General features: G+C 41.5%; 1 protein-coding gene across 1 annotated transcript in view; it reads left to right on the top strand.

The window, feature by feature from the left end:
• Positions 1-24,042, top strand: part of PHACTR1 (phosphatase and actin regulator 1) — a 178,166-nt gene that overhangs the window by 60,418 nt on the left and 93,706 nt on the right. Inside the window, exon 2 of the mRNA XM_077810641.1 lies at positions 17,030-17,110. Coding sequence (XP_077666767.1) covers positions 17,030-17,110 — 81 coding nt within the window. The remainder of the gene's footprint in view (positions 1-17,029; positions 17,111-24,042) is intronic.

The raw sequence follows: 24,042 nt of genomic DNA, 5'->3' as shown, positions 1-24,042 counted from the left end.
GAGTATGTATCCCTGAGGGAAGACAGACAGTATTTCCACCACACCCGTTCTCACTCAGTAGCGTTAATTTGCACCCAGGGGTCCAGAGCAGCCACACCAGTGAAGACTGTCTAGAGAATTTGCTGGATCAGAATATCCTCCAGCTGCTCTGGCCCTGCCCCTTGGCAGCACAATCCATGTTTGAGGCTCTTCTAGCTGGTACCAGGCCATCAGAAGACTAGAGCTAATAGAAATGAAACCAGATATTATAGGGATAACATAAACATGATGGACTAGTACTCATGGCTGGAGTACTGATGTTGAAGGGCATGTGTTCAGGAAAGACAGAAATAAAGGTAATGGTGGTGGAGTAGCATTGTATATTAATGATGAGGTAGACTGTAGAGAAATTAGAAGTGGTGGAATGGATAAATCACTTTGGGGAAGAAAGCTACCAGAGGGATAGTGCTTGGAGTATGCTACAGACCCCCAGGATCCACTTTGGAGAACCCAGATAATCCCCATCTAAGAATATTAAAGGAACTGGCACATGAAGTTGCAAGCACAATAGAAAATATTTTTATTGAATGTGTGAACTCAGGGGTCACACCCTGTTACTGGGGAATTTGTTAATATAGCACCTATTTTTAAGAAAGGGGTGGGGGCGTGAACTAGGAAACTACAGGCCTGATAATTTGACCTCAGTTGTATGCAAGGTCTTAAAATAGATTTTGAAAGAGAAAGTAGTTTAGGACGTAGAGGTCAATGGTAATTGGGATAAAATACAACATGGTTTTACAAAAGGTAGATGGTGCCACATCATAGAAGCATAGAATCATAGAATGTCAGGGTTGGAAGGGACCTCAGGAGGTCATCTAGTCCAACCCCCTGCTCAAAGCAGGGCCAGTTTTTGCCCCAGATCCCTAAATGGCCCCCTCAAGGATTGAACTCACAACCCTGGGTTCAGCAACCTGATCCTTTCTTTTTTTTTTTGAGAAGATAACAGATTTTCCAGATAAGGGGAACGCAGCAGATCTAATCTACCTGGATTTCAGTAAGGCATTAGATACAGTTCCACATGGGAATTACTAGTCATGGCGGAGAAGATGGCAATTAATATGAGAATTGAAAGGTGAGTAAGGAACTGGTTAAAGGGGAGACTGTAACTGAAAGGTGAACGGTCAGGCTGGAGGAAGGTTACTAGTGGAGTTCGTCCGGGATTGGTCTTTTTAACATTTGTATTCATGACCTTGGCACAAAAAGTGGGAGAGTGCTTATAAAATTTGCAGGTGACACAAAGTTGGGAACTATTGCCAAGATGGAGGAGGACTGGAATATCATACAAGAATAGGGTTGCCAACTTTTTACTCGCACAAAACAGAACACTCTTGACCTACCCTCTGCCCCACCCCTCCTCCAAGGCCCTGTCCCTGTCCCGCTTCTTCTCAGAGGCCGCACCCCTCACGCACTCCATCCCCCCCTCCCTCTGTCGCTTGCTGTCCCCACCCTCACTCACTTGCTCACTTTCACTGTGCTGTCTCATGGGGTTGGGGCCCAGGAGGGGGTAAGGGCTCCAGCTACAGGTGCAGGCTCTGGGGTGGGGCCAGAAATGAGGAGTTCAGGGTGTGGGAGGGGGCTCCGAGCTCTGATCAAGAGGTTTGGAGGGTGGGAGGGGGATCAAAGCTGGGGGGGGAGTGAGGGCTCCGGCTGGGGGTGCAGGCTCTGGGGTGGGGCTGGGGATGAGGTGTTTAGGGTGCAGGAGGGGGCTCCGGGCTGGGACTGAGGGGTTCAGAGCGTGGGAGGGGGATAAGGGCTGGGGTATGGGCAGGGGAGTAGGGGTGCAGGTTCTGGGGGGCACTTACCTCAAGCAGCTCCTGGAAGCAGCCCCTCTGGCTCCTCCGCGGAGGCACAGCCAGGCAGCTCTGGGCTCTGCCCCGTCTGCAGGCGCCGCCCCTGCAGCTCCCATCAGCTCTGGTTCCTGGCCAATGGGAGCTGTGGAACCAGCACTTGGGGTGGCGGCAGCCTGCAGAGCCCCATGGCTGCCCCTATGCATAGGAGGCTGAAGGGGACATGCCGCTGCTTCCGGGAGTCTGCCTTAGCTCCACTGCACCGCCAATCGCACTTTTAACGGCCTGGTAAACGGTGCTGAGCGGAGCTGCTAGGGTCCCTTTTTGACCAGATGTTCTGGTCGAAAACCAGACATCTGGCAACCCTACAAAAGAAAATATGGATGACCTTGAAAACTGGAATAATAGAAATGGGATGAAATTTAATAGTTCCTAAGTTCATGACCTTGCACTTTGCACTAACAACAAGAACTTTTGCTATAGTTGGGGACATATCATTTGGAAGCAACAGAGGAGGAAAAAGACTTGGGCGTATTGGTTGATCACATGATGACTATGAGCCACCAATGTGATTGGCCATGAAAAAGGCTAATTGCAATCTTAGGATGCATCAAGCGAGGTATTGCCAGTAGAGATAGGGAAATGTTTTTACCATTATGCTAGGCACTGGTGAGACCTCATCTGGAATATAGTGTGCAATTCTAGTCTCCCAAATGATGAATTGAAACTGGAACAGGTGTAGAGAAGGGCTACGAGGATGATCAGAAGAATAGAAAACCTACCTTATAAGAGGGAGACTTCAGGAGTTTGGTTTGTTTAGCTTAAGCAAAGGCTGAGGGGAGATGTGAGTGCACTCTATAAATACATGGGGACAAATACCAGGGAGAGAGAGGAGTTATTTCAGTTAAGGGCCAATGTTGACACAAGAACAAATGGATATAATCTGGCCATCAACAAATTTAGGCTTAAAATTAGATGGAGGTTTTTAACCATCAAAGGAGTAAAGTTCTGGGGAAGGCTCTGAGTTACTACAGCAAATTCTTTCCCAGGTGTCTGACCGGTGGATCTCACCCACACGCTCACGGTTTAACTGATTGCCATATTTGGGGTCAGGAAGGAATTTTCCCACAGGTCAGATTGGCAGAGACCCTGGGAGGGGGTTGCTTCCCCCCCTCAGGGGACACAGGTCACTTGCTGGTTTGAACTAGAGTAAATGGTGGATTCTCTCTAACTTGAGTCTTTTTAAATCATGATTTGAAGACTTCAGTAACTCAGCCAGAAGTTAGGGGTTTATTACAGGACTGGGTGGGTCAGGTTCTGTGACCTGCGATGTGCAGGAAGTCAAACTAGATGATCACGTCAATCCCTTCTTGTCTTAAAGTCTATGAGACACCTTTGACTGATGCAAACATCTCCTCAGGTAGACTTGATACTGCCACGAGAGGTCTTGTACTATGGTCTGAGTCTATGAAAGCCAGGGCAGACCTAGGGTTAATAGAGACACTTCCATGTGCTTTTGGCAAAACCCTGACTGCATGTTCTGTTTCTTCACCAGTCTGCGTAGTTTGCTGTTGCTGCTGTTACTATCTGATAGTTGCATGATATCTACTCATGAAGATTGTGGGTCTCTGTTTATCAGCTGGAGAGATGAGAGATGACAACTTTCTTCAGAGATGTGTGGCCTTGCATTAATTCAGTTATGTTCTCTTTGATTTTCCTCCTGACAGTTCCTTCCATTGTTTTGCTTGAGATGTCCTGTTTTATTTCTTGTCTGTTCATTTATTCATCTTCTGTCAGGCTTCCTCTATTTGGCCTGTGGAATCCATTATGTTGAGTTACTTTGCAGCTGGCTGGAAATTTAGCCCTTTTCCTAGAACGGCTTTCCTTTGATTGCTTTTCAATCCTGCTATAGATAGATTTGCAGTCTGTCTGGTTTTGGATTGGATTTCTGATTTCTCTAGTTCAGTTCCTTCTGTTAGTTATGTTTCATAGAGTTGTTCACATTTTACTTATCTGGATTTGCTTGTGTTTACTGAATTCTTGATTGTAAGCCATGTTTCTGAATCCTATTACTTTATCATGGTCTTCTCTGTTTAATGTGATCTGCAGCATTTTGATTAGCTCCTGTAATTCTCTGTTTAGAGATTTGATTTTGTATTCATATTTTCTGATCCTTTCTTCTGGCAGTTTACTATATGTTTGCTAATCAGCTGTGCAGATCTACAGTTTTATTTAAGTCTGACATTAATTAAAATATTCAGTATTACTTTCTTTTGCCAAAATCCAAGTGAGAAGTAGAAATGGTTCCTTTCCTTCCCTGTGGTTACTGACTGGGGCAACTGATATTTGACCCTGTAGTTAGTAATCATAGGATATATAGTTTGATCCACTATTCTCCAAGTGGGTATCGGGGAGTGTGGGCGTGTAATTTCACAAGACTTCCTCCAACAATGTAGATTCATCTGTCACACTGTTCCTGGTCTGCTGATCAGTGCCTTTTATTGGGTATCTGTCTGGCTTTATGTAGAAAAAGTGGACCACTGAGCACAGGAGGACTCTCCCAACTGATGCATCCGTATTTTAGGCACAGCTCACCTATCAGAAGCACTCAGTGAGTGCACCCAGTCACATGGAATGCCCGGTTGTAGAGAAGGAGAGTAGAAGTGGCTGCAATTTTTCAAATATTGACATTTCTATTTTTTTAAAAAAAAACACAAAGGTTTGGGGGGTTTTTTTCTCGATAAAATGTTGTGATTGCTGGTTTGACTAGCTCTAGATGAGTGAGAACTTCCTGATGGTGCTGAGTTGGCACCTCTGTTGGTACATCTGTTGTCTGCTGGAAGGAATGTGCTGACTGCAACAGATCAAATAGCTATGCTTTCTAGCAGCTGACCTAAAGAGGGTGTAACAAACAAGCCCTAATTCGGACACAATGGACAGATTCTCCTTTCGCTTATGTGATACAGGCCGGAGTTTGTTCATCTGAAAGGATCTGCTTTCTGTACTAGAAGGTGCATATGCGCAGTGACAGGTGACTGTGATGCCATTAAGTAATCGAACCTTTCATGGTGCCTATCTGGTACTCTCGGTAGTGAAGTCAAGGGGCACTGACTATTCCAGCTCACTATGGAGTATTCAATAGTCGGAATATCATAGGGGATGAAGAGAGACACAAACTAGGTGCTCTCCTTGATCCCAATTTCTGTGTAAACAAGAAGCACTGCTACGTTCTTCCCATGACTTAACTGAGTCACTGTCTGCAATAAAGCCAGTTTCAGTACAAAGGATGGGAATAACATGAACAAGATTCATTCTGGCTTCTAGTTGATTTTTAATCAGTTATTTTAATTGTCTTAATCAGTCATAGATTGATAGGTTTTAAGACTAGAAGGGATGATTTTGACCATCTTCTAGTGCAGGGGTGGGCAAACTTTTGGCCTGAGGGCCACATCTAGGTATGGAAATTGTATGGTGGGCTATGAATGCTTGTGAAATTGGGCTGCGGGAGGGAATGAGGGCTCCGGCTCGGGGTGCGGGCTCTGAGGTGGGGCCAGAAATGAGGAGTTCAGAGTGCAGGACGGGGCTCCGAGGTGGGGCAGGGGATTGGGGTGCAAGGTGGGTGGGGACGGTGAGGGCTCCAACTGGGGGTGCGGGCTCTGGGTGGGGCTCGGGATGAGGGGTTTGGGGTGCAGGAGGTTGCTCCAGCCTGGGACCAAGGGGTTCAGAGATCAGGAGGGGGATCAGGGCTGAGGCAGGGTTTGGGGGGTGGGAGGAGGTCAGGGGTGTAGGCTCCAGCCAGCGTTTACCTCAAGCAGTGGCATGTCCTCCCTCTGGCTCCTACACAGAGGCATGGTCAGGCGGCTCTGTGCACTGGCCCGTCCACAGGCACCGCCCCTGCAGCTCCCATTGGTTGCGGAGCCCCTACTGCCCTTACACGTAGGAGTCAGAGGGGGGACATGCCGCTGCTTCCGGGAGCTGTGCAGAGCTACAGCATGCGTGGAGCAGGGCAAGCCCCGACCCCGCTCCCTGGAGGGAGCTCGAGGGCCAGATTAAAACGTCTGACAGGCCAGTCGCGGCCTGCAGGACATAGTTTGCCCACCCCGTTCTATTGGATAGGGCACTGGAATAGGACTCAGGGAACCTAGATTCTATTCCTGCTCCTGCCACCGATCTGTTGACGTGACCTTGGATAAGTCACTTCACCCCTCTGTGCTTCAGTTTCCCCAGCTGTAAAATAGGGATAATTATAATGGTCTCTTTTGGAAAATATTTTAAGATCTACTGATGAGAAGTGCTATATAAGAGCTTGGTATTATTATTGTTATTTATTCTTAGTCTTTCCTGTATAACATAAACCATATAATTTCAGTCAGTAATTGCTGCAGTGGAGGGAATTACTTTTCTCTGTCATTTAAGCGTTCACTGATTTGGAAATGCAGTTCACTCTTTTGCCATTTGTGTAAGCTCAGCAAATTAAAAAAAAACCCACATAACTTCATAACCCCCCCCCACCCCCCGCATCTGTCTCTGTCACTGACTCACATGTTTTATAATATTGCAGTGTGGCAGCACAAGCTGTGGTTGGGACCAGAAAGAAGTTCTGGTATGTGGACACCACAAAGAAATAATGGCCTCCTGCTTTGTAGATAGTGATTTGCATGAATCTTACCTTGTGGAAAGTGTTATGGCCCCAAAACCAAGGCTGAGACTAAAGAGATACAAAACTTTTGTATATAATTGTAAACATGGTCCAGGTTTGCCAGAAGCTTCTCTGTAATGAAGCACAATGTTTTGAACGCTCTTCCCTTCTCACAGGTTCTGGGGAGTGATTGTATGGGTTTGATTTGAAACCATGCAGGGTGGATTTGATTTAAATCACGAGTGAGGAAGACTCGATTTAATCATGGATTTCTACATAAAAGTGCATGCTTGTTGGTTGTTATACTCTTAATACATATTCTTCACAACTCAGAGATAGATGTAGGTTTCATTTTTAGAAGGTATACACTATACATTTTTAAAGTGATTTATTTTGAAAACTTTTCAGATTAGTTTTACAGCTATATCAGATTGTTTGGTTATTTCATTTACCAAAGGTAATTGAAGGAAATATTTATGAAGTCGTTGGGAGGTGAACTATCTCCAATTCAACAGGTTAATCATTAATATTTGGAGGATTTTCTTGCCATGCTGTATTAGGAGAAGAACATTACCAGACAGACTTTTAAATTGTTTTATTTAACTAAAACAACAACGTTAAGTATTCTGGATTTTTTTCTTCAACAGCAAACATAATATTTTAACAAAACAAGCATATGAATTTTTTAATTTAGTTAAACATTCAAGTTTTTTAAAATCAGGTTTGTTTTTGTTAAAATTGTTTTTAACTAAAATAGTTAAATGAAATATTTTTTTCAAAAAAATAAAAATTAAATCGACTATGTCAGCCAGGTCAACATGAAAACCTTAAAATATTGGCTTCTGCAGCTAACTCAGTCGTCTTCACCTTCATTTTCCTGTTTGTTCATAATCTGGAAAAGAAAAACAAGCTTTCCTGCTTTTTCAGGTCCCAAACGATTTCTCAGTTTGGAATGAATTAGTCCAAAGGAGGAAAATATTCTTTCTACACTGGCAGAAGAAGCTACTCCTGTTAAAAGTGAGATGATCACTTCAACAGTCTCTGAATCCAAGTGTTTAAGTGACTTCCACCGGTTCACTGGTGTGACTTTCTTTAAAACATCATCAGCAAACATATATATCTTGACTGGTTCACCCTTTGCTCTGAAGTTTATTATAGTTGGCATTATGGAGGGATGATTGCTGGATGTCCATGTTATAGCCAACTCCTCTTCTTCAGCAGTTAAGGTTTGACCCTGGTACCGAGTATTGAGAATATTTGCAAGAAAAGGAGCTGGAGATAGTGCTTGTCCCATTCATTTTTTTAATGCCTGTAATTTAACTCTGTCATTGCATATTTCTCTCTTTAAGATCTCACTCAGTTCCTTCCAAATTTCAACAGCGTCTGCAATAAAACAGTCATTTCCCTGCATTTTGTTCAAGGCTACAGAAATAGGCTTCAGGGTACTCGACATGTGTTCAGCATTTTTCTTAAGCCCAATGTTGAGAACTTTGACTGTGACAGTGCCATCTATTTTTTCATGATTTTGTCCACAAACTGTCATCAGATTAGGCCAGTTCTTGATATAGTGCTCAAAACAGTCCACTACTGAGTTCCATTGCACGTCTTGTGGGAGAGTTAGCTTGGTTCCTCCCACTTTTTTCAGAGCAGCTGCTGCAAAGTGGTTGTTACAGAAGTATTTTGCAATTTTAACAACATTAGCTTTTATTTCTGGAACACTGAAGTCTTTGGCTGCGAGGTGCATCAAATGGGCACTGCAACCGTATGTTATTAGCTTGGGACTCTCTTCACTCTCTTCTAAATAATTTCTTCTCATCTTCTCATTGTCTATGACCAAACTGCATACTAGACATTTGAATTTTTTTTCACAGTTTGTTATAGCTTTTACTGCTACTTCTTGTAAGTATTCTGCTGTGTGTGCATTTCCTGGTGTATCAATTGTTTCTGTAAGGAAGACATTCCCTTCTTCTTTTTCACACAAGCACATACAACAGAATCATTGTGGGCATTGCTCCACCCATCAAGACTCAGGTTAACAATTTTACCCTCTAGACCTTTTGCATACTGCTCAATTTCTCTTTCATACACTTTATCCAGCAATTTCCCTGCGACATCTGCTCTGTTGGATGGACTGTATCCTGGTCTTAATGACTGAACCATGTTAATGAAGTGTGGGCTCTCAATCATACAGAAGGGAGAGTTTGTTGCATAAACAAACCGGGACATTTTTTTCATCAATTACCTCTTTGTGTAATTTGCTGGTTCTTATCACAAACTTCTCTGTGGTTGTTTCTGGATGATGGAGATTTTGTTTTCTTTTTGCTACAGGTGATATACTGTGGCTATGTGACATACATGATGTGACTGAAACACTATAATTGGCGGATAACTCTGAAACTATAGGAAATTATGGTGATCTTGAAGGTGGATAGTCTTCAGAATCCTGTATGTTGAGGATGGATTCTCCTAAACAAAATAAGTCAATGCAGTTATTTAATTATTACCATACTGCTCATTTAGTATTACTCATTGCATTCACTGACACTCAGTACTACTTTAAAGGTGAAATTGTAAAAGGAAGATCTGCCTATTTCAGCTATTTATTTTTTATCACAACTGCATCTAAAATGGTAGTACCATAGAGTAACAACTATATTTTTTGCTCAAACTTGAGAATTCAAGAACAGACCAGAAGGAAGACAGGCAGTCCTTAAGAAAGAAGTATGAAATAAAAAAGTTTACCAACCTGAAGATCCTGCATGTTCAGACATGTTCCTTTCATCATCTTCAACGCAGCTTCCTCCTGAGAAGGAACAATTCTCATGATGTTGTTTCATTGAGGCATGAATGACCTTGCATTTCTTTGTTGTACTGTTTGCATTTTGCACACATGCCTATCGTACCCACAGGTAGAGGAACTTCATTAAAATATTCCCAAACTGGGTCTCTTTTACGGCCTGCTGCCATTATAGGTTTTCCCTTCTAGTGAGAGAATGGTATGGTAGATCTCAAATCAATGAAGACGACACTCAGAAAGACCTCAAGACTTCTGGAATATACTGCTCAAACAATTTCACTTTGTTTCTACTGTCTGTCCCTCCCTTCTCACATTTATCTCCAGACTTCTTCTCCTTGTCCAGATCTATTCCACCCCCAACAATCTTCTATTCATTGAACTTTTTGAAAGGTAAGGGATTGACTCTGTGTACACAAATTTGCAGAGGGACAATAGGGTTGAGGTCTGTTATTTCTCACCTCTATATATTCTTTATTTATTTAAAAACATTTTTGTTGTTAACAAGCATGTTATCTCTGGAGACACAAATCCAATTTGAGAAGTGCAAAACTAAGCATCTCTGATGTTATCTTCTAGACAGAGCACTGAGTCCCATTGGGTAGATAGAAAGATTAACCTAAATAATCTATACAGAAGCTCCTGGAATTCCATAAAATTGGGTCCCTAATCCATGAACTATTGGAACTTATTTACAAAACTTTTCTTAAACATTACATAAACATTAATATATTGTCTCATACTATAGAATTAGAATTTATAATCCCTATTCCATGATGAGATATCTTTGAGCTATAAAGTATCTTAATTAAAACTATCCTTCGATAGGTTTTTTCCTCAAAAAGCATTTTATCAAAAAATCCAAATTTTTAATTTTATTTTTAAATCATTGATTTTTATCTACCCTGAAACCATGCAAAACTGAATGAGTTTGTTCAGTTTCAGTTCTAAACAAGACAAAATTCAGTAGTTCAGCTGAGCTTACTTTGACTTTAAAGTTCATTCAAACCACAGACCCAAAGCAAAACTCAAGGATGTCAACTCATATGAAATGAAACTAGGATGATCAGATGTCCCAATGTTGTCAGGACCATCCCAATAGTAGAGGCTTTGTCTTATATAGGCAACTATTACCCCATCCCCACTCCTCCATCCCAATTTTTCACACTTGCCATCTGGTCACCCTAAATGAAACAAACCAAAAATTAATTGAGCCTCCTGTGAACTGGAACCTGTGAGTTTTGCCCTGCTCTGTCTGAGACTTTCATCCACGTTATTTCTCTTTTCAAAACTACTCATTTAAATCAAATAGGATACTAGCTGACTACCTAGAAACTCCATGTGCGTGAAAAACAAGTTTCAGGATGTCTTAATACACAGTTTACTGGTGCCTCTCATGTGAGTATCTCATGAAAATACATATCTCTCCTCCTTCATAATTCTAAAGGGAATGGTGCATGTTTGTGTATCTTCACACCATGGAGCCAGTAACTTACATTTATTTTCTAACTATCCATATTTGGAATATTAGAAAAGCAAATTCCGAATATTGATTCCAGATATAGTTTACAAAAGAGAGAGCTCTTGCCATGTTGTAATGACCTCTGTTGACTACATGACCAATGAAAAATACAGTGGTCTTTAAAAGGAAGAATTCAGACTAAGCATGCCACAGTGTTCCCTTAGAGGAAAGCCAAGGGGGCAGCCTTACACAAGAGCAAGATTAAGATCCATCTGACTAGAGCAGATTATTTTGACTGTTGCTTGTCATCTCTGTAGTTTAATCAGCAGCATGGTATGTTGTGCAAAGGGTGGCAATCTTCTCTCATATATGTGTTGGGGACGCTGATGCGCTACAGAGGTGACAAGCTTGGTCTGGGAGAGATGGGTAGGAAGGGTTGATTGGCTGATGTTTCCTCAATACATAAATGTCTCTGTGGCGGTTTAATGCAGCAGGTTAAGCACTGGGCACACAGGCAGCTGTATGCTTCACCTTCTCAGCTGGAAACAGTCCATGATCACTGTTATCGTGGAGCATAAGGGTTTATTAAAGAAATAAAGACAAAATAGTGGTATGTTTCCAGAATGAAGGGGCAGGAAATCCTTGTGACCTTGTCTAGACTGTTCTGATTTTCATGGATCAGACACAGAGAAAAGCGCTACTTGAATAACAGAGGGGTGACCCTGCTTTTAAAAAGGCTCAAAAACACTGGCTCAGAAATGTAAATAAAAATATTTCTTATCTTTAATTTTATCAAACCAGATAGGAAACCGTATATTGTAGATCAGAGTGGCAAAATATGCTCTCTCTGTGTGCCCATGTGCGTGTCCTCTTTGTCTAGAAACCAGCAACTGAAAATTGGTTTATTTAAAAACTAGTTCATTTATTTTGATAGCAGAATAGCATTTTAAAACTTAATTAATTCCTATAGCAAGAGCTTGCAAATGATTTATATCGTCCTGGAAAAGGAACCATATTGTATGAATGGACAAAACAAGGTTAATCAATATATCACTAGTAAAAATTCCAATGGAAGGAATACATCTTAAATATTAATTATACTTAATTTTCCCCATCACTGAAGTTACAAGGTTCTCAAGAATCAAAGGTTAATTCATAAAGGTCTTTATTTTTCTTCTCTTATGAATAGATCCCTTCTAAGTGCATAGTGAATAACTTTATGCTGTACCAGCTTCCTCCTTTGAAAAAAATCCTTGGCAAAAGAGCTTTCAGTCTTTGTCAGGGTAATTCTGAGCTCTGCAGGTAGTTCACATTGTTCAAGCTGTTAGTTCGCTATGAGTTTTACACATAGGCTTTATGAACTGTAAGTTGTGTATTTGTGATTATCTCACCCTGATTCCGCAGCACCTTAAGGAGAACATGCACATAAATATACAGGACTTGTTTGGTGGGGAGAAGAGTCCTAATAAAGAAAAATTATTGGTTCTTGAGTTTTAATATCATCAGGTCCTGCTGTCACTCAGAGCTGTCCTTAGATGAACAGCCTGACAAGCCCTTCCTGTAGATATTTTGGTAACTAAACTCTGGTTCAGTAGGGTAGGTGATTAATTCTTTGAGTGTAGCTGCCAAATCCTTTCTAATGGACACAGGAGACTTTTTTTTAAAAAAGAGCAAAGTTCTTGTTTTTAGCCCAAGTTTTGAACAGAAGCTTTTGTATCATCTTCTGCTGTGATGACTATGACAAGCACAGCTTTGCTACAGGGACTGTGAAGAAGCTGGTGCGCAGACAATCATCCTAAACAATCTATGATTAGACTTCTACATAATTTAGCCTAAAAAAATAGTCTCTCTGTGTGTGTGAGAAGCATTTCTCTCTACTTAGCTGTCTGGCTATCCAATTATTTTGAAGAGGGGACTCTGTCTGCTGTGATTTTTTTTCACGATTTCTTGTCTTTCCGATTAGGACTGTTTGACTAAAACCTAATGTCTGCCTCTCTGAAATGTTGACTTCTATCCATGAAATTACCTTATTCCTTAACACTAGTTTTGATTCCGCAGGGTGTAGAATGGCGTGGGCTGAAGCTCTTCACTTATGCTTCTTCCTGAGTATAAAAAAAATGCTACTTGTAATGCCTTACGGAGTGAACTGTGGACTAAACCGAGAGAGTGTGTGTGAGTGAGAGAGAGAGAATAATTTGGTCCATCTGCACGTGTATGTCCTGTGCACGCACGCACGCACACATTCCTGTGTGTGCACATATGGATATAGATACAATACACATTGCTTATCTAGCCGCCCAAGGTACAGTTTAGTATATCAATTTTCAGAATATCGTTTAGCAATACTTGGCACTTTCAGCATCTCCATTCAGTGAACAGTGCTGCTGCCTGTAAGCAGGTGTTGTTATTTTGGTGATATTTCTTCCAGCTTGGTTTCCGGTAGAGAGGTACCGTTAGGCAGAGTGAATGCACTTCCCTGTTTAAATGAATGAGAAATGAGAGATTTTCTCGGAGTTGTTGAAAAAACAGTTCGACAGGCTTACGTTTTTCCTATTTATTTAAGGCCACGTCCTGCACCACTGAAGTCAGTCAGAGTTTTATCATTTAGTTCAATGGGGACAGGCTCAGGACCTCACTGTGCTCAGTGTTTAAAAAGAACAAAGCTTTAAAAACAATGCCAAAACAGGGCAGCATAAAATCCCACCTAATCCAAGGAAATATAAAATGGCAGGGTCTTGAAGCATTTACTCAGGCAGACTCCCACTGAAGCCAGTGGGAATTTATCCTAAAGAGGACCTAAGCAGCTCAGGCAGCCCCTGGGCCAGCTGCACCAGCTGCTGCTGGGGCAGTCTTGGCCTCCCCTCCCCCCGGGCCTCCAGCAGCAGGAGTTTGGGTGGGGGGTGGCTCAGGGCTAGGGATTGGGGTGTGGGGTGGTGCTTACCTGGGGGTGGGGGCTCCCCGGAAGTGTGACAGGAATGCCCCTCCCTCAGCTCCTCGCTCCAGGTGCTACCTCCACCCGCAGGCACCACCCCCACAACTCCCATTGGCCATGGTTCCCAGCCAATGGGAGCTGCAGAACCGGGGCTTGGGGTGGAGCAGAAGCAGCACATGGAGCTAGGAGCTGGAGGTCGCCGCTTCCCAGGAGCCGTGTAGGGAACCTACCCCAGCCCCCACAACCCCTTCCGCCCCCCCCAAGTGCCCATGGCGCCCCTCCCAGGCCACACCCCTCCCCTGCATACCCGTGGTGCCCCCCGAGGGCACGCTCCCCAGAGTATCCATGGCACCCCCAGGGCTGCTCCCCCAAGTCACCCCCTCCCAAGTTTTACTTAGGGGCATATAGTAAAAGTCATGGACAGGTCACGGGCAGTAAACAAAAATTCATGGCTCATGAACTGTCCATGACTTTTACTAAAAATACCCGTCACTAAAACCTAGCCTTATTCATAATCAATGGAACTTCTGCTAGTGATGAAAATCTGTAGGAGTTGTGCTCATTAACCTCCTTTAGGGTGACCAGATGTCTTGATTTTATAGGGATAGTCCAGAGATTTGGGGCTTTTAGGCTCCGATAACTCCCCCACCTCCGTCCCAATTTTTCACATTTGCCATCTGGTCACCCTACCCTCCTTAGAGTCCAAGGGTGAACTCCTGGGCCCATTGAAGTCAATTGCAAAACTGCCTATCACCCCAAGGGGATAAAAGACCCAACTGTCCCTCAGTTCCTCTCTTCTAGCTGTTGGGGAGCCTCTCCATGCATGTATCTCATGTATCTTGCAAAGTTGAGTTTGCTATTTTTATTGTTCTGGTAGTTAATAACAGTTCATCATTAGAAAACCTGTTGAACTGTTAATTTGGCTTTTTGATGCTTCTTATGGGATTTATTGAATTACTTTTTTAGCCTGTGTAATCATTTTCTGGTGCTTGTTGGCCTATTTTGGCTTCATTTACTGTTTACTGTTTTGTCAGATAATCAAGACAAATAACCAGGCTTTCAAAAATGCAAAGCCCTTGATAGCAAGATGTGTGTTTCAGCTTATTTAGATCCAACACTCAGCAAAATGCACAAAGTGTAAAATTTTCAGAAGGGCCAAAGTGACTAAGGGTATGTTTACACTTTGAGCTGCAAGCGTAAATTCCAGCTCAAGGAGACATACTCTCGCTGGCTGTGCTCAAATTAGTGCACCAAAAATAGAGAGTAGCCACAACGATGCAAGCAGTGGCCACTGACTTGCTGTCCTGAGACCATACCAGTCAAAGATGCTGTGCATGTACTCAGGGCGGCTAGCCCCTCTTGCCACGGCTATACTTCTATTTTTAGTATGCTAGTTTGATCAGAGCTAGCACAGGTATGTCTCCTTGAGCTGGAATTTGTTCCTCCAGCTCAGAGTATAGATGTACCCTAAGGCTCATTTCAAAAGTGTCTTAGGTACTTAGTAGTCTAAATCTCACTGAAAGTCAGTGGGACGTAGGCTCCTAAATATCGAAGTCACTTTTGAAAATGTTATCCATATAGTATAGCTATTAGGTCTCTTGTAAGAGATTTGTTATGTTAAATGTAGAGGGTGATCAAAGCAGCGGATAATATCATCTGGGACATACATATAGACATAAAACTGTAGAAGGTGATGGGGTATTGGGTCTGAAGCCTTCTATTCCAGTATAGAGAACAGCCTTTAAAGGCTAATTGACATTAGAGGTCAGTTGGACATATTCAAGATAATATGATGATCATTCTGGGATTTCAGTGTGTAAGGAAATGTAAGTGTGTTTAATATACACAGATGTTCATATATTGCTTTTTTTCAGATGTTAGATGTTGACTACTTGTTTTTATTTTTTTATCTGGAGAGATATATAATCAAATCTAAAAATTAGATAAAAAAGGAGAGACAGAAATTACTTCCATCAGACACCGTACCTTTTATAAGCAGAGTTATAATAGGCACCAGGGCCCAGGCCTTAGTATCTTGAAACTGATCATCACACAGCATATATCTAATAGCAAACAAGTTGTCAATATAAACCTCACCCATCCTCCAAGTACGCAGTGTCTCCTGACTTGAGGAACAGAGAACTCGCAGCCGCACAACCAGTGGTTATGTTCTCATGTTTGGAGGGCAGGAAAAAGTCATTTCAGTGCCTCTTTCGCTTTAAATCTGTCTTGCACAGCTTGAAGTTGCTTCCTCCTGGTTCATTTTTTGTGTGCTGGATCTGACAGGAGAGCATATGGCTCTAGGGATTTGCCCTTGACTATGCTTCCTTTTTGGCAAGCTATGCCTTGGTTTCTCACAGAGCACACAAAATCTCAGCAACCCCTATGCATCATTTTATGCACCCCTTGCTCACTCTCCGATACATGCCTGAATGGACAGATAAGGCCAATTACTTTTTGATGTCTTAGTTAACTGGACATTGCTTTAAAATTATTGTTGAACTAATCAAACAGCGTGATTCTATCTGTCTTTCTGGTGCCCTGATCACCATGGTATCTAGGCACCAAAATAAGAATTATAACGTGTTTGACCAGATCCTTAACTGGTGTAAACAAGGGGAGCTTCATTGACTTTAATGGAACTTCTCTGATTTACACCAGATGAGGACATGGCTCTCGTTCATCCTGAACATAGCCTATTCTCCACTTCCCCCTTCATAAGGGTTGTATTTCACAAGACTCCTTTCTTTGGGAAGAAATCTATAAGAGGAAGGGGACTTGCCAGCATAAATGTCACTGCCTCCTTTGAGGAAAGACCTCTTCAGACATGTCTTGCATTGTGCCATAAGGGCCTGAATTTACTCCCGCTGAAGTTAATGACAAAATTCCCATTGACTTCAAAGATGCAGGTTCAGGCCCTTTAAAGGAGCTAAGGCATGAGCTCATCCTGATCTGGTATGGGAAGGTTTCACAGCCAAATGCCATTCACTGACAGTGCTCCTTCAAATCTCTTTCCATCTTCCTTTCTCCCCCCTTCCACGTGAATTATACCCCATTCTCCTCATTGTTCCTAATTCTCTCCAATATCCTAGGCTCATATGTTTGATGAAGCAGTGAGAGTACAGAAGTGCACCCCAATAAATCAGTCTGTATTCATTTGTATCAACAGTCATGTTACAACTACCAGCGGAAATCTACAGAGTTGTGGCTGTCTCTGTTTTCAGATACTAATGGGACTGACTTTTGCCATTGACTTCAACTGGACAAAGATTTGGCCCAGAGAGTAAAAATAAATGCTATAAAAAGCACATGACCTTTCAAAATTGCCTTGGCGTTTATTTTTGTATTTAATCGTACGTTTGTCCTTGCATTGTAGCTCTGGAAAGAAAAATATCAATGAGGCAAAGCAGAGAGGAGCTTATAAAACGAGGAGTCTTGAAGGAAATCTATGATAAAGGTAAGAGATACTTGTCTACTCAACTTTAAATTGACAATACTGTATGTACAGTCTTATGGCCTGATCTTGTAATGTTATAATACCAGTAACTTCAATGGCCTTAACTCGTGGTTTACCTAATGAGATCCAAATCAGGCCTTCATACTTCTCTTTTAATTTTACTTAGGTTTGTCACTTAGAATAATTGTAAAAATCATCTAATGAGAGTTAAAAATTAAACATGCGTAAAGTAGTTGAAGGATAAATTATAGCCGTGTATGGCAATCACTCTTCTCTTACTAACAAGGACATAATGAAGAAAAATGGAATGACCCCATGGTGCTGTTGATATCAACATTCTGGCTGAGTCACTGCTGGATTAACTATTGTGGAAAGGGAAATCATTTACATTGCTTTGGATTGCTTAGAGCACAGGGCACCACAGATTCCCATGGCAAATCTGAAAATCCATAATACTCATGACCTGGATACTTCACAAATGTGACAAGAAAAATAACATTCACACCCAAGAATGAAATTTCATTGCTTTATGTCATCCCATTTAAGTAAGGGAAAAAATACACGTTGCCTATTACGTATTTGTCAGTCGTCTAACCTCTCCTTCAGTTTATTCTGTTGTTTCCTGTGTGAAGAGCACAAAGATGATAATTCAGCCAAGCACTTAAGCCCAGATCCACACAGGTGCTTGGTTGCCTAAACCCCAGATTTAGGCACCTAATCTCATCCTAAGGTGCCTTTCGGTGCCTACATCCCAGTTTTGGCTCCACTGTGATTCACAAACTCCTGCCAAATCCAGTCGACACACAAATTTACTCAGCGCCTAACTTTTCAGGGTGAAAGTTCCATCTGCACCTAAGTTTTGGCCTCTGGGCATACCTCACTCTTGGCATCCGGATGCCTATCTCCTACCTAAGCCCCAAAGTGTTTCACAAGCCAGGGTAGACAGTCATTCACCTGTTTAAGTTGTGTCTGGGGCCCAATCTGGTAAGAGGCCTCTGAGCACACCTCCCGGATAGTGTGCCATTCAAAACCTGGCTGGAGAAGGAGGAGGTGGTGGTGATGCTGCTGCACACCTCATAACTTTTAGCCCAATGGCTATGGGAGGCCCAGGTCAATTCTCCCCCTTCTTGATGGAGAGAGAGGTTTTGAACAGGTGTCTCCCACCTGTTAGAAAAGTGGTCTAGCAACTGAGCTATGGATATTCTGATATTGGGGCTCCCTCTATCTCTCCAGTTGAAGCTGTTCCATTATGGATAAATAATGAAAGAATGAATAGAGCCGGGGAACTGGACCCTGGGTCTCCAGTGTCCCAGGTGGATGCCCTAACCACCGGACTACAGAATCATTCTCTCTCTCTCTCTCTCTGGCCCAATGGCTGTTCCACTGTGGATAAATACTTAAATAGGCCACCTCATCGTCGTCTTCATCCTGTTATTGTTTTGTGTGGAGTGAGTCAGGCACCTAACTCATTCCCATCCCACAGATTACAACCATTTAAGTGAATTCAAAAATTATAGTGTTTGTAATTAAATTACACATTTTAGCTTGTTTGTTTTAGCTACTTTTTAACACTTTATTTTTAGCAGTACTTCTGCCTTACTCTTTGCCCTTATTTCTGTGAAGTCAGCTCAGATGCTACTTCATTGTGGAAGCTTGCAATTCTTGTCTACTTAACTAATTTTATATATATCTTTGGGCGTCACCAAGAAACATGAATAACTCCTTCCAGTGATTAAAAAAATAGTCTGTTGCACTAAATATGTCATCAGGCTAATTTCTATGCAGATGGAAGTGGGGTTTGGACTTGGGCTCAAATCTGAGTCTGAGTCGAGGCTTAGTGTGCTGTGTAGACATAGACTAAATGGGTCTGTCTAAGAGATCCTTTCTCTCATCATGGCACAGAGCTACAATTGAGATAAGCAGAAGCGCTAGAGCTGGAATCTGATTGAATTAGGACTCCTCTGCATTAGAACTTACTCCCCACCTTGCTCCAGGAAAGGCTGAATCTGATGACCTTTAAGACATGTTGCAAAGCTCATCTTTTTTTTCCCCTGAACATTTGAAATGGGCAGGGGAGACCTGTGAGGGTGATTTACTGTTGAAGAGGAAAGGTAGTATCAACGGTTCGTTTGCCTGGTTTGCTAGTTGGGGATGGCTATAAGGGCTGGAATGACTGCAGTTTAGTTATAATGGGGTGCATTTTTATTTGTATTTTAAGTTATCTCAAGGGGTCTTAGAGCAGATGGAGGGTGGGTGCTCTTTTTATAGGCCCTAATTCGGGAAAGCACTTGAGCATATGCTTAAATCCATCCCTGTGTAGTACAGCATTTCCGCTTATGCTCAGTGCTGTCCTGAGTAGGTTATGCTTTCCTCAGTTGGGACCATAGTACATATATCTAAATAAATAAACAAACATCTAGTATTTAGCACCACTAAAGAGGGCTCACTCTACACTGATAGCAAGAAAATCCAAGTGCAGAAGGAAAATCCCCTTCCACACATACATATGTGACATTGTCTTCTGTAATGAAATACTATATCATCAAACACTATACCTATCATTAGGAACTGCATCCCAGCGCCTCTGAAAATCAGACTACTTTTATATGTCCCCAAATATGGATTTGGGTGCCTAAAATAGGACACCTAAGTGTGAAAACATATGCAATTGTGAGGAAAAAGAAATAATGCATGGTATTAAAGTAATGACCTACTGCACTTTGAAATACAGGATTATGAAAGGTTTCAGAGTAACAGCCGTGTTAGTCTGTATCCGCAAAAAGAAAAGAAGTACTTGTGGCACCTTAGAGACTAACCAATTTATTTGAGCATGAGCTTTCGTGAGCTACAGCTCACTTCATCGGATGCTGCATCCGATGAAGTGAGCTGTAGCTCAGGAAAGCTCATGCTCAAATAAATTGGTTAGTCTCTAAGGTGCCACAAGTACTCCTTTTCTTTTTGAGAATTATGAAAAAACTCTGTGTGTGTGAGACAGAGAGAGAGCGTGCTTGTTTACTGTACATGGTGGTGTGTGGTGGTAAACGGTTTTATTGGCATGAGTTTGTAAGATCTGCTCACTATCCTGTATTGTACTACAAGAGCAGATAAGGCAAATCACTATAAAAGAATATAACATATCCATACCGGAGGCTGTGAAAGGGGAATTCAGGACAAAGAGGATTACTTGAAATCCAGGGACTACTGGAATAATTTAACTGTTCATAAGGTAACCAGTTGTTTGAATATGTTGTTTATCCTGGCAGAAGCCATAAGTGAGTTATTTTAGGTCATCACAAACCTGTCCAATAAAACCATTTTTCACACCAAACAACATTATTCATTTTAAATAAAAAGAAAAAGATATTGGATTGTCATATAAAGCTTTACAATATTTCCTGGTTTCTAATTTAAAAAGTTTTTTTTTTTAATTTTTTTGCATGCCTCTGCAGTAAGATTACTTTAATACCATGGACAGATTTCACAGTGGCTGAAATGTTAGAATAAGGCAAACACTTACATATGTGCTTGACTTTATGTTTATGAACATTCCCAGTGACTTCTGCTTCTGTCATGTGACATCAATGGAAGTACTCACCTGCATAAAGATAAGCATTTTTCTGTGGGCTTGGAGGCTTAATTTTTCAATGTCCAAGAACTCTAAAATAGCTTTCCTATTATCAAGAAGGCATGATATCATGTGACCTGCCAGGGACAGGTAAAAATATGAGCCACAGACCTTCAAGTGGTCCAGGGGCAGATTTTCCATTGACTTTAATGGAAATCCAACACAGGAAACAATTTCAGAATTTAATCACTGGAACTTCATCGGAAAGCCAAGATTCCTTTAAATTAATTATATATCCTTTAAATTCACTTTTCCACGACTAAATATACTTTACCATGATGTTAGAATTTTTAAATGTGTCTGATTGACATTTGGGAGGAAAGATGGCTTTTATTAATATATATAGTTTTTGCAATATGCTTTGTAATGTGGTGTGAGCAGAGAATGCAGAATCACCGTAATCCCATTACCCATTTCAGCCCTTGCTACAGCCAATCTTCTGATCTTCACGTCAGATTTTCCATGCCAGTCGTCAACCTGGAGAGAATTTTTACAGTCTGGAAATCAAAGTTCCTATCCGTGCAAACAGCATCACTACTGCATCTCCATAGCTTCATACTTTGCTTTAGTCATCCACAGTTTGTTATAGCTTTAGAATGATTTAATATAAAACATTGTATAATAGTTTTTAAACACTGCAAAAATAAGCCACGAGCAGTACATTCTACATCTGTAGAGAAGATTTAGTTTTTGAAAAAGAGAGCCAAATTTTTAAGTTTTGAAAGAGAGAGAGAGAGAGAGAGAAATTGTGTAGCCTGATCCAGCTCCCATTGGAATCAGTGAGAAGACTCTTACTGGCTTCACTTGGAGCTGGACCAAGAGGACCACAGTCACTTTAATAAAAGTGGCCTTGTTTTCAGAGGTGTTAAGCACCCACAATTACCAGTGAAGCCTAGATTATGTCTGGAGAGAGGAGTGCATTGTGGGGAGAAGGTAGAACAGTAACAGCCAAACTCATGCATCTTCCTGCAGTAAAATGCAGTGACTAATAAGACTCAACTCTCATAGAAAGTAGTTGCCTGTATCAGTGTGCTGGTAGAGAAATTTTTGTAAACCCTGCATTGAAGAGGAAACATCTTACATGGGAGAGTTTTACAGTGGATATTTTTAGCTCTAATTTCTGACCGTGAAAATGTTTAGTGCTAACACTGGTATTAGGAAATTGATGAAACCTTCCAACTCTGGCTTCTGCAATTAATTTATAGACACACAGGGCCAAATTCTCTGCAGATGTAGATTGGCACTGCTCCGTTTACTTCAGTGGAGCTATACTAATTTACATCAGCAGAGAATTTGGTCTGCTAGTGACAGGGAATAGGTTTTGATTTGTTTTAAAAATTGTTTTAAAAATCCTTACCCATATGTGGATGTTTTTTCTCTACAGCTAGATGTATGTAAAAAGAAAAAGAGAAAGCAATTGATTTATTACTAACCTGTCCATTTGAAGTTAGAAGAGCAGGAAATTAAAAAAAAATCAAATGTACAAAGAGGCTAATTTTAAATAGCACTGTTTAAGCCATTTTTAAAAGTGACTGTAAATTTAAAAAAAACACTTTTTCCTCTGTTCTGACAATAACCATAAATCTTTTGAGACAAAAATCCTTTCACAGTCCTGACTTAGAGATGTGTGTGAAAAATGGCCTTGTAATGGAAGTCTTGTTGATCATCTCTATGTAACATAATAAAGGAGCAGGAATCAAAATGAACCATGTTCCCCATTGCAGTTTAACAAAACTGATACTTAGCCAAATGAAAACACTTAGGAAAAGGTCCCCGAAATATGACTGAAAACAAAAGTTAGGATGTTGCCCAAAAGATTTGTCCAGACTTTTAGGCTGATCAGCTGAAAATCTGCTGTCAGTTTTGTTGCTCAATGAGGGCAAGAAAGAAAAGCAACAAGGTGTCTGACTGTGTGGAAAACGCACCTGTGCTTGCATGCTGATGTCAAAGTAGGCACCCGGGTCAAGGCTTAAATATTAGGTCTCCTGCAACTTTGGTAACACCAAGGCAGAAAACAAAAAGCTGTAGTAGTTAAGCCTCACAAGGCATCAAGATAGAACATTGTGTACCATGCTGAATAATCGCCCTCATCGTGTGATAATGTTCTGGCTTGTAATATGGTATTGTCCTTCAAGAAGCAGATGAAAAGTTGTCCAGAGTTCCTCACCTGAAAACAAGCTGTGGAAATTCTGCTCTTCCTTTGTATTTTATTTTTTAGCTTTTCATGTCAAGAACAGCAGAGGCAGCATATAAAAAACTTGGTTGTGTATCTCTCTTCTCACAACCTACAAAACAGACGATGACCTTTGGTGTTATATGATTCTGCCTATCAGGAGGCAAGGATGCAGAAGAGTGAGTCTTCCTCTATGCAAGCTCCAGTCTCCCCACCACCTCCATCATCTTCTGGTTAAAAAGATAGGAGTGTGAGAATTGGCACCAATCTTTGAAAGGAAGAAGGGGAGGCTGTAAGATGAGAGAACATAGTGAAAATGGAATTACTAATGAGTAATTTTCTGTTGTATGTTCCTTTTCTCCGATCCTGTGGGACAGTCAGAAGGAATTGGTGGTGGACCTGGCAAACAGTACTCATAAAGAAGGACCTTATTGTCCTAATTGTAGTGCTTTCTTCCCAAAGGAAGCATCTTCTGCAAACAGTAGGTCCCTGCCTCCCTTTTTCATAAGATGAGAGCAGAGCAGACAGCAACAAATAGAATTTACAAATGAATGAGTTTTTTTCCTTTTATGTTCATTAAAAAGACTCATACTTAGCAAAGTAAAAATAATATAGATACATTGAACTGAGTACCTAAAATGCTGGATCCACAGCATGCTTTAGCCTCTGCCTTAATATTATCCTGGATGAAGAAAAAGCAGGATTAGAGAGCTGGCTTCCTGCCTTTGTCTCACAGCCCTTTCAAGATATCTCGCTCCTCCTGTCCCACTGAGTGCTTGGTGACTTTTTTGATGATGTAGTGTCATCTGGCAGGTGAAATCTAACAAGACACAGTACATCACAGTGCAACATTCCAGATGCAACATTCATGGAACAAGAAAGGTGTTTATCACAACACTGGCCCCATATCTTAAATCATTACAAGAGAAATCACTCAAGAATACACTGCATGAAATGACCAGGCATTGGCAAGGAGTTGGCTAAACAGCTTAATCGGTTTTAAAAAGAAAAGGAGTACTTGTGGCACCTTAGAGACTAACCAATTTATTTGAGCATAAGCTTTCGTGAGCTACAGCTCACTTCATCAGATGCATACTGTGGAAAGTACGGAAGATCTTTTTATACACACAAACC

The sequence above is a fragment of the Eretmochelys imbricata genome, chromosome 2, assembly GCF_965152235.1.
Source record: "Eretmochelys imbricata isolate rEreImb1 chromosome 2, rEreImb1.hap1, whole genome shotgun sequence".
Lineage (NCBI taxonomy): Eukaryota > Metazoa > Chordata > Testudines > Cheloniidae > Eretmochelys > Eretmochelys imbricata.
This window is presented reverse-complemented; position numbering and strand designations above follow the sequence as displayed.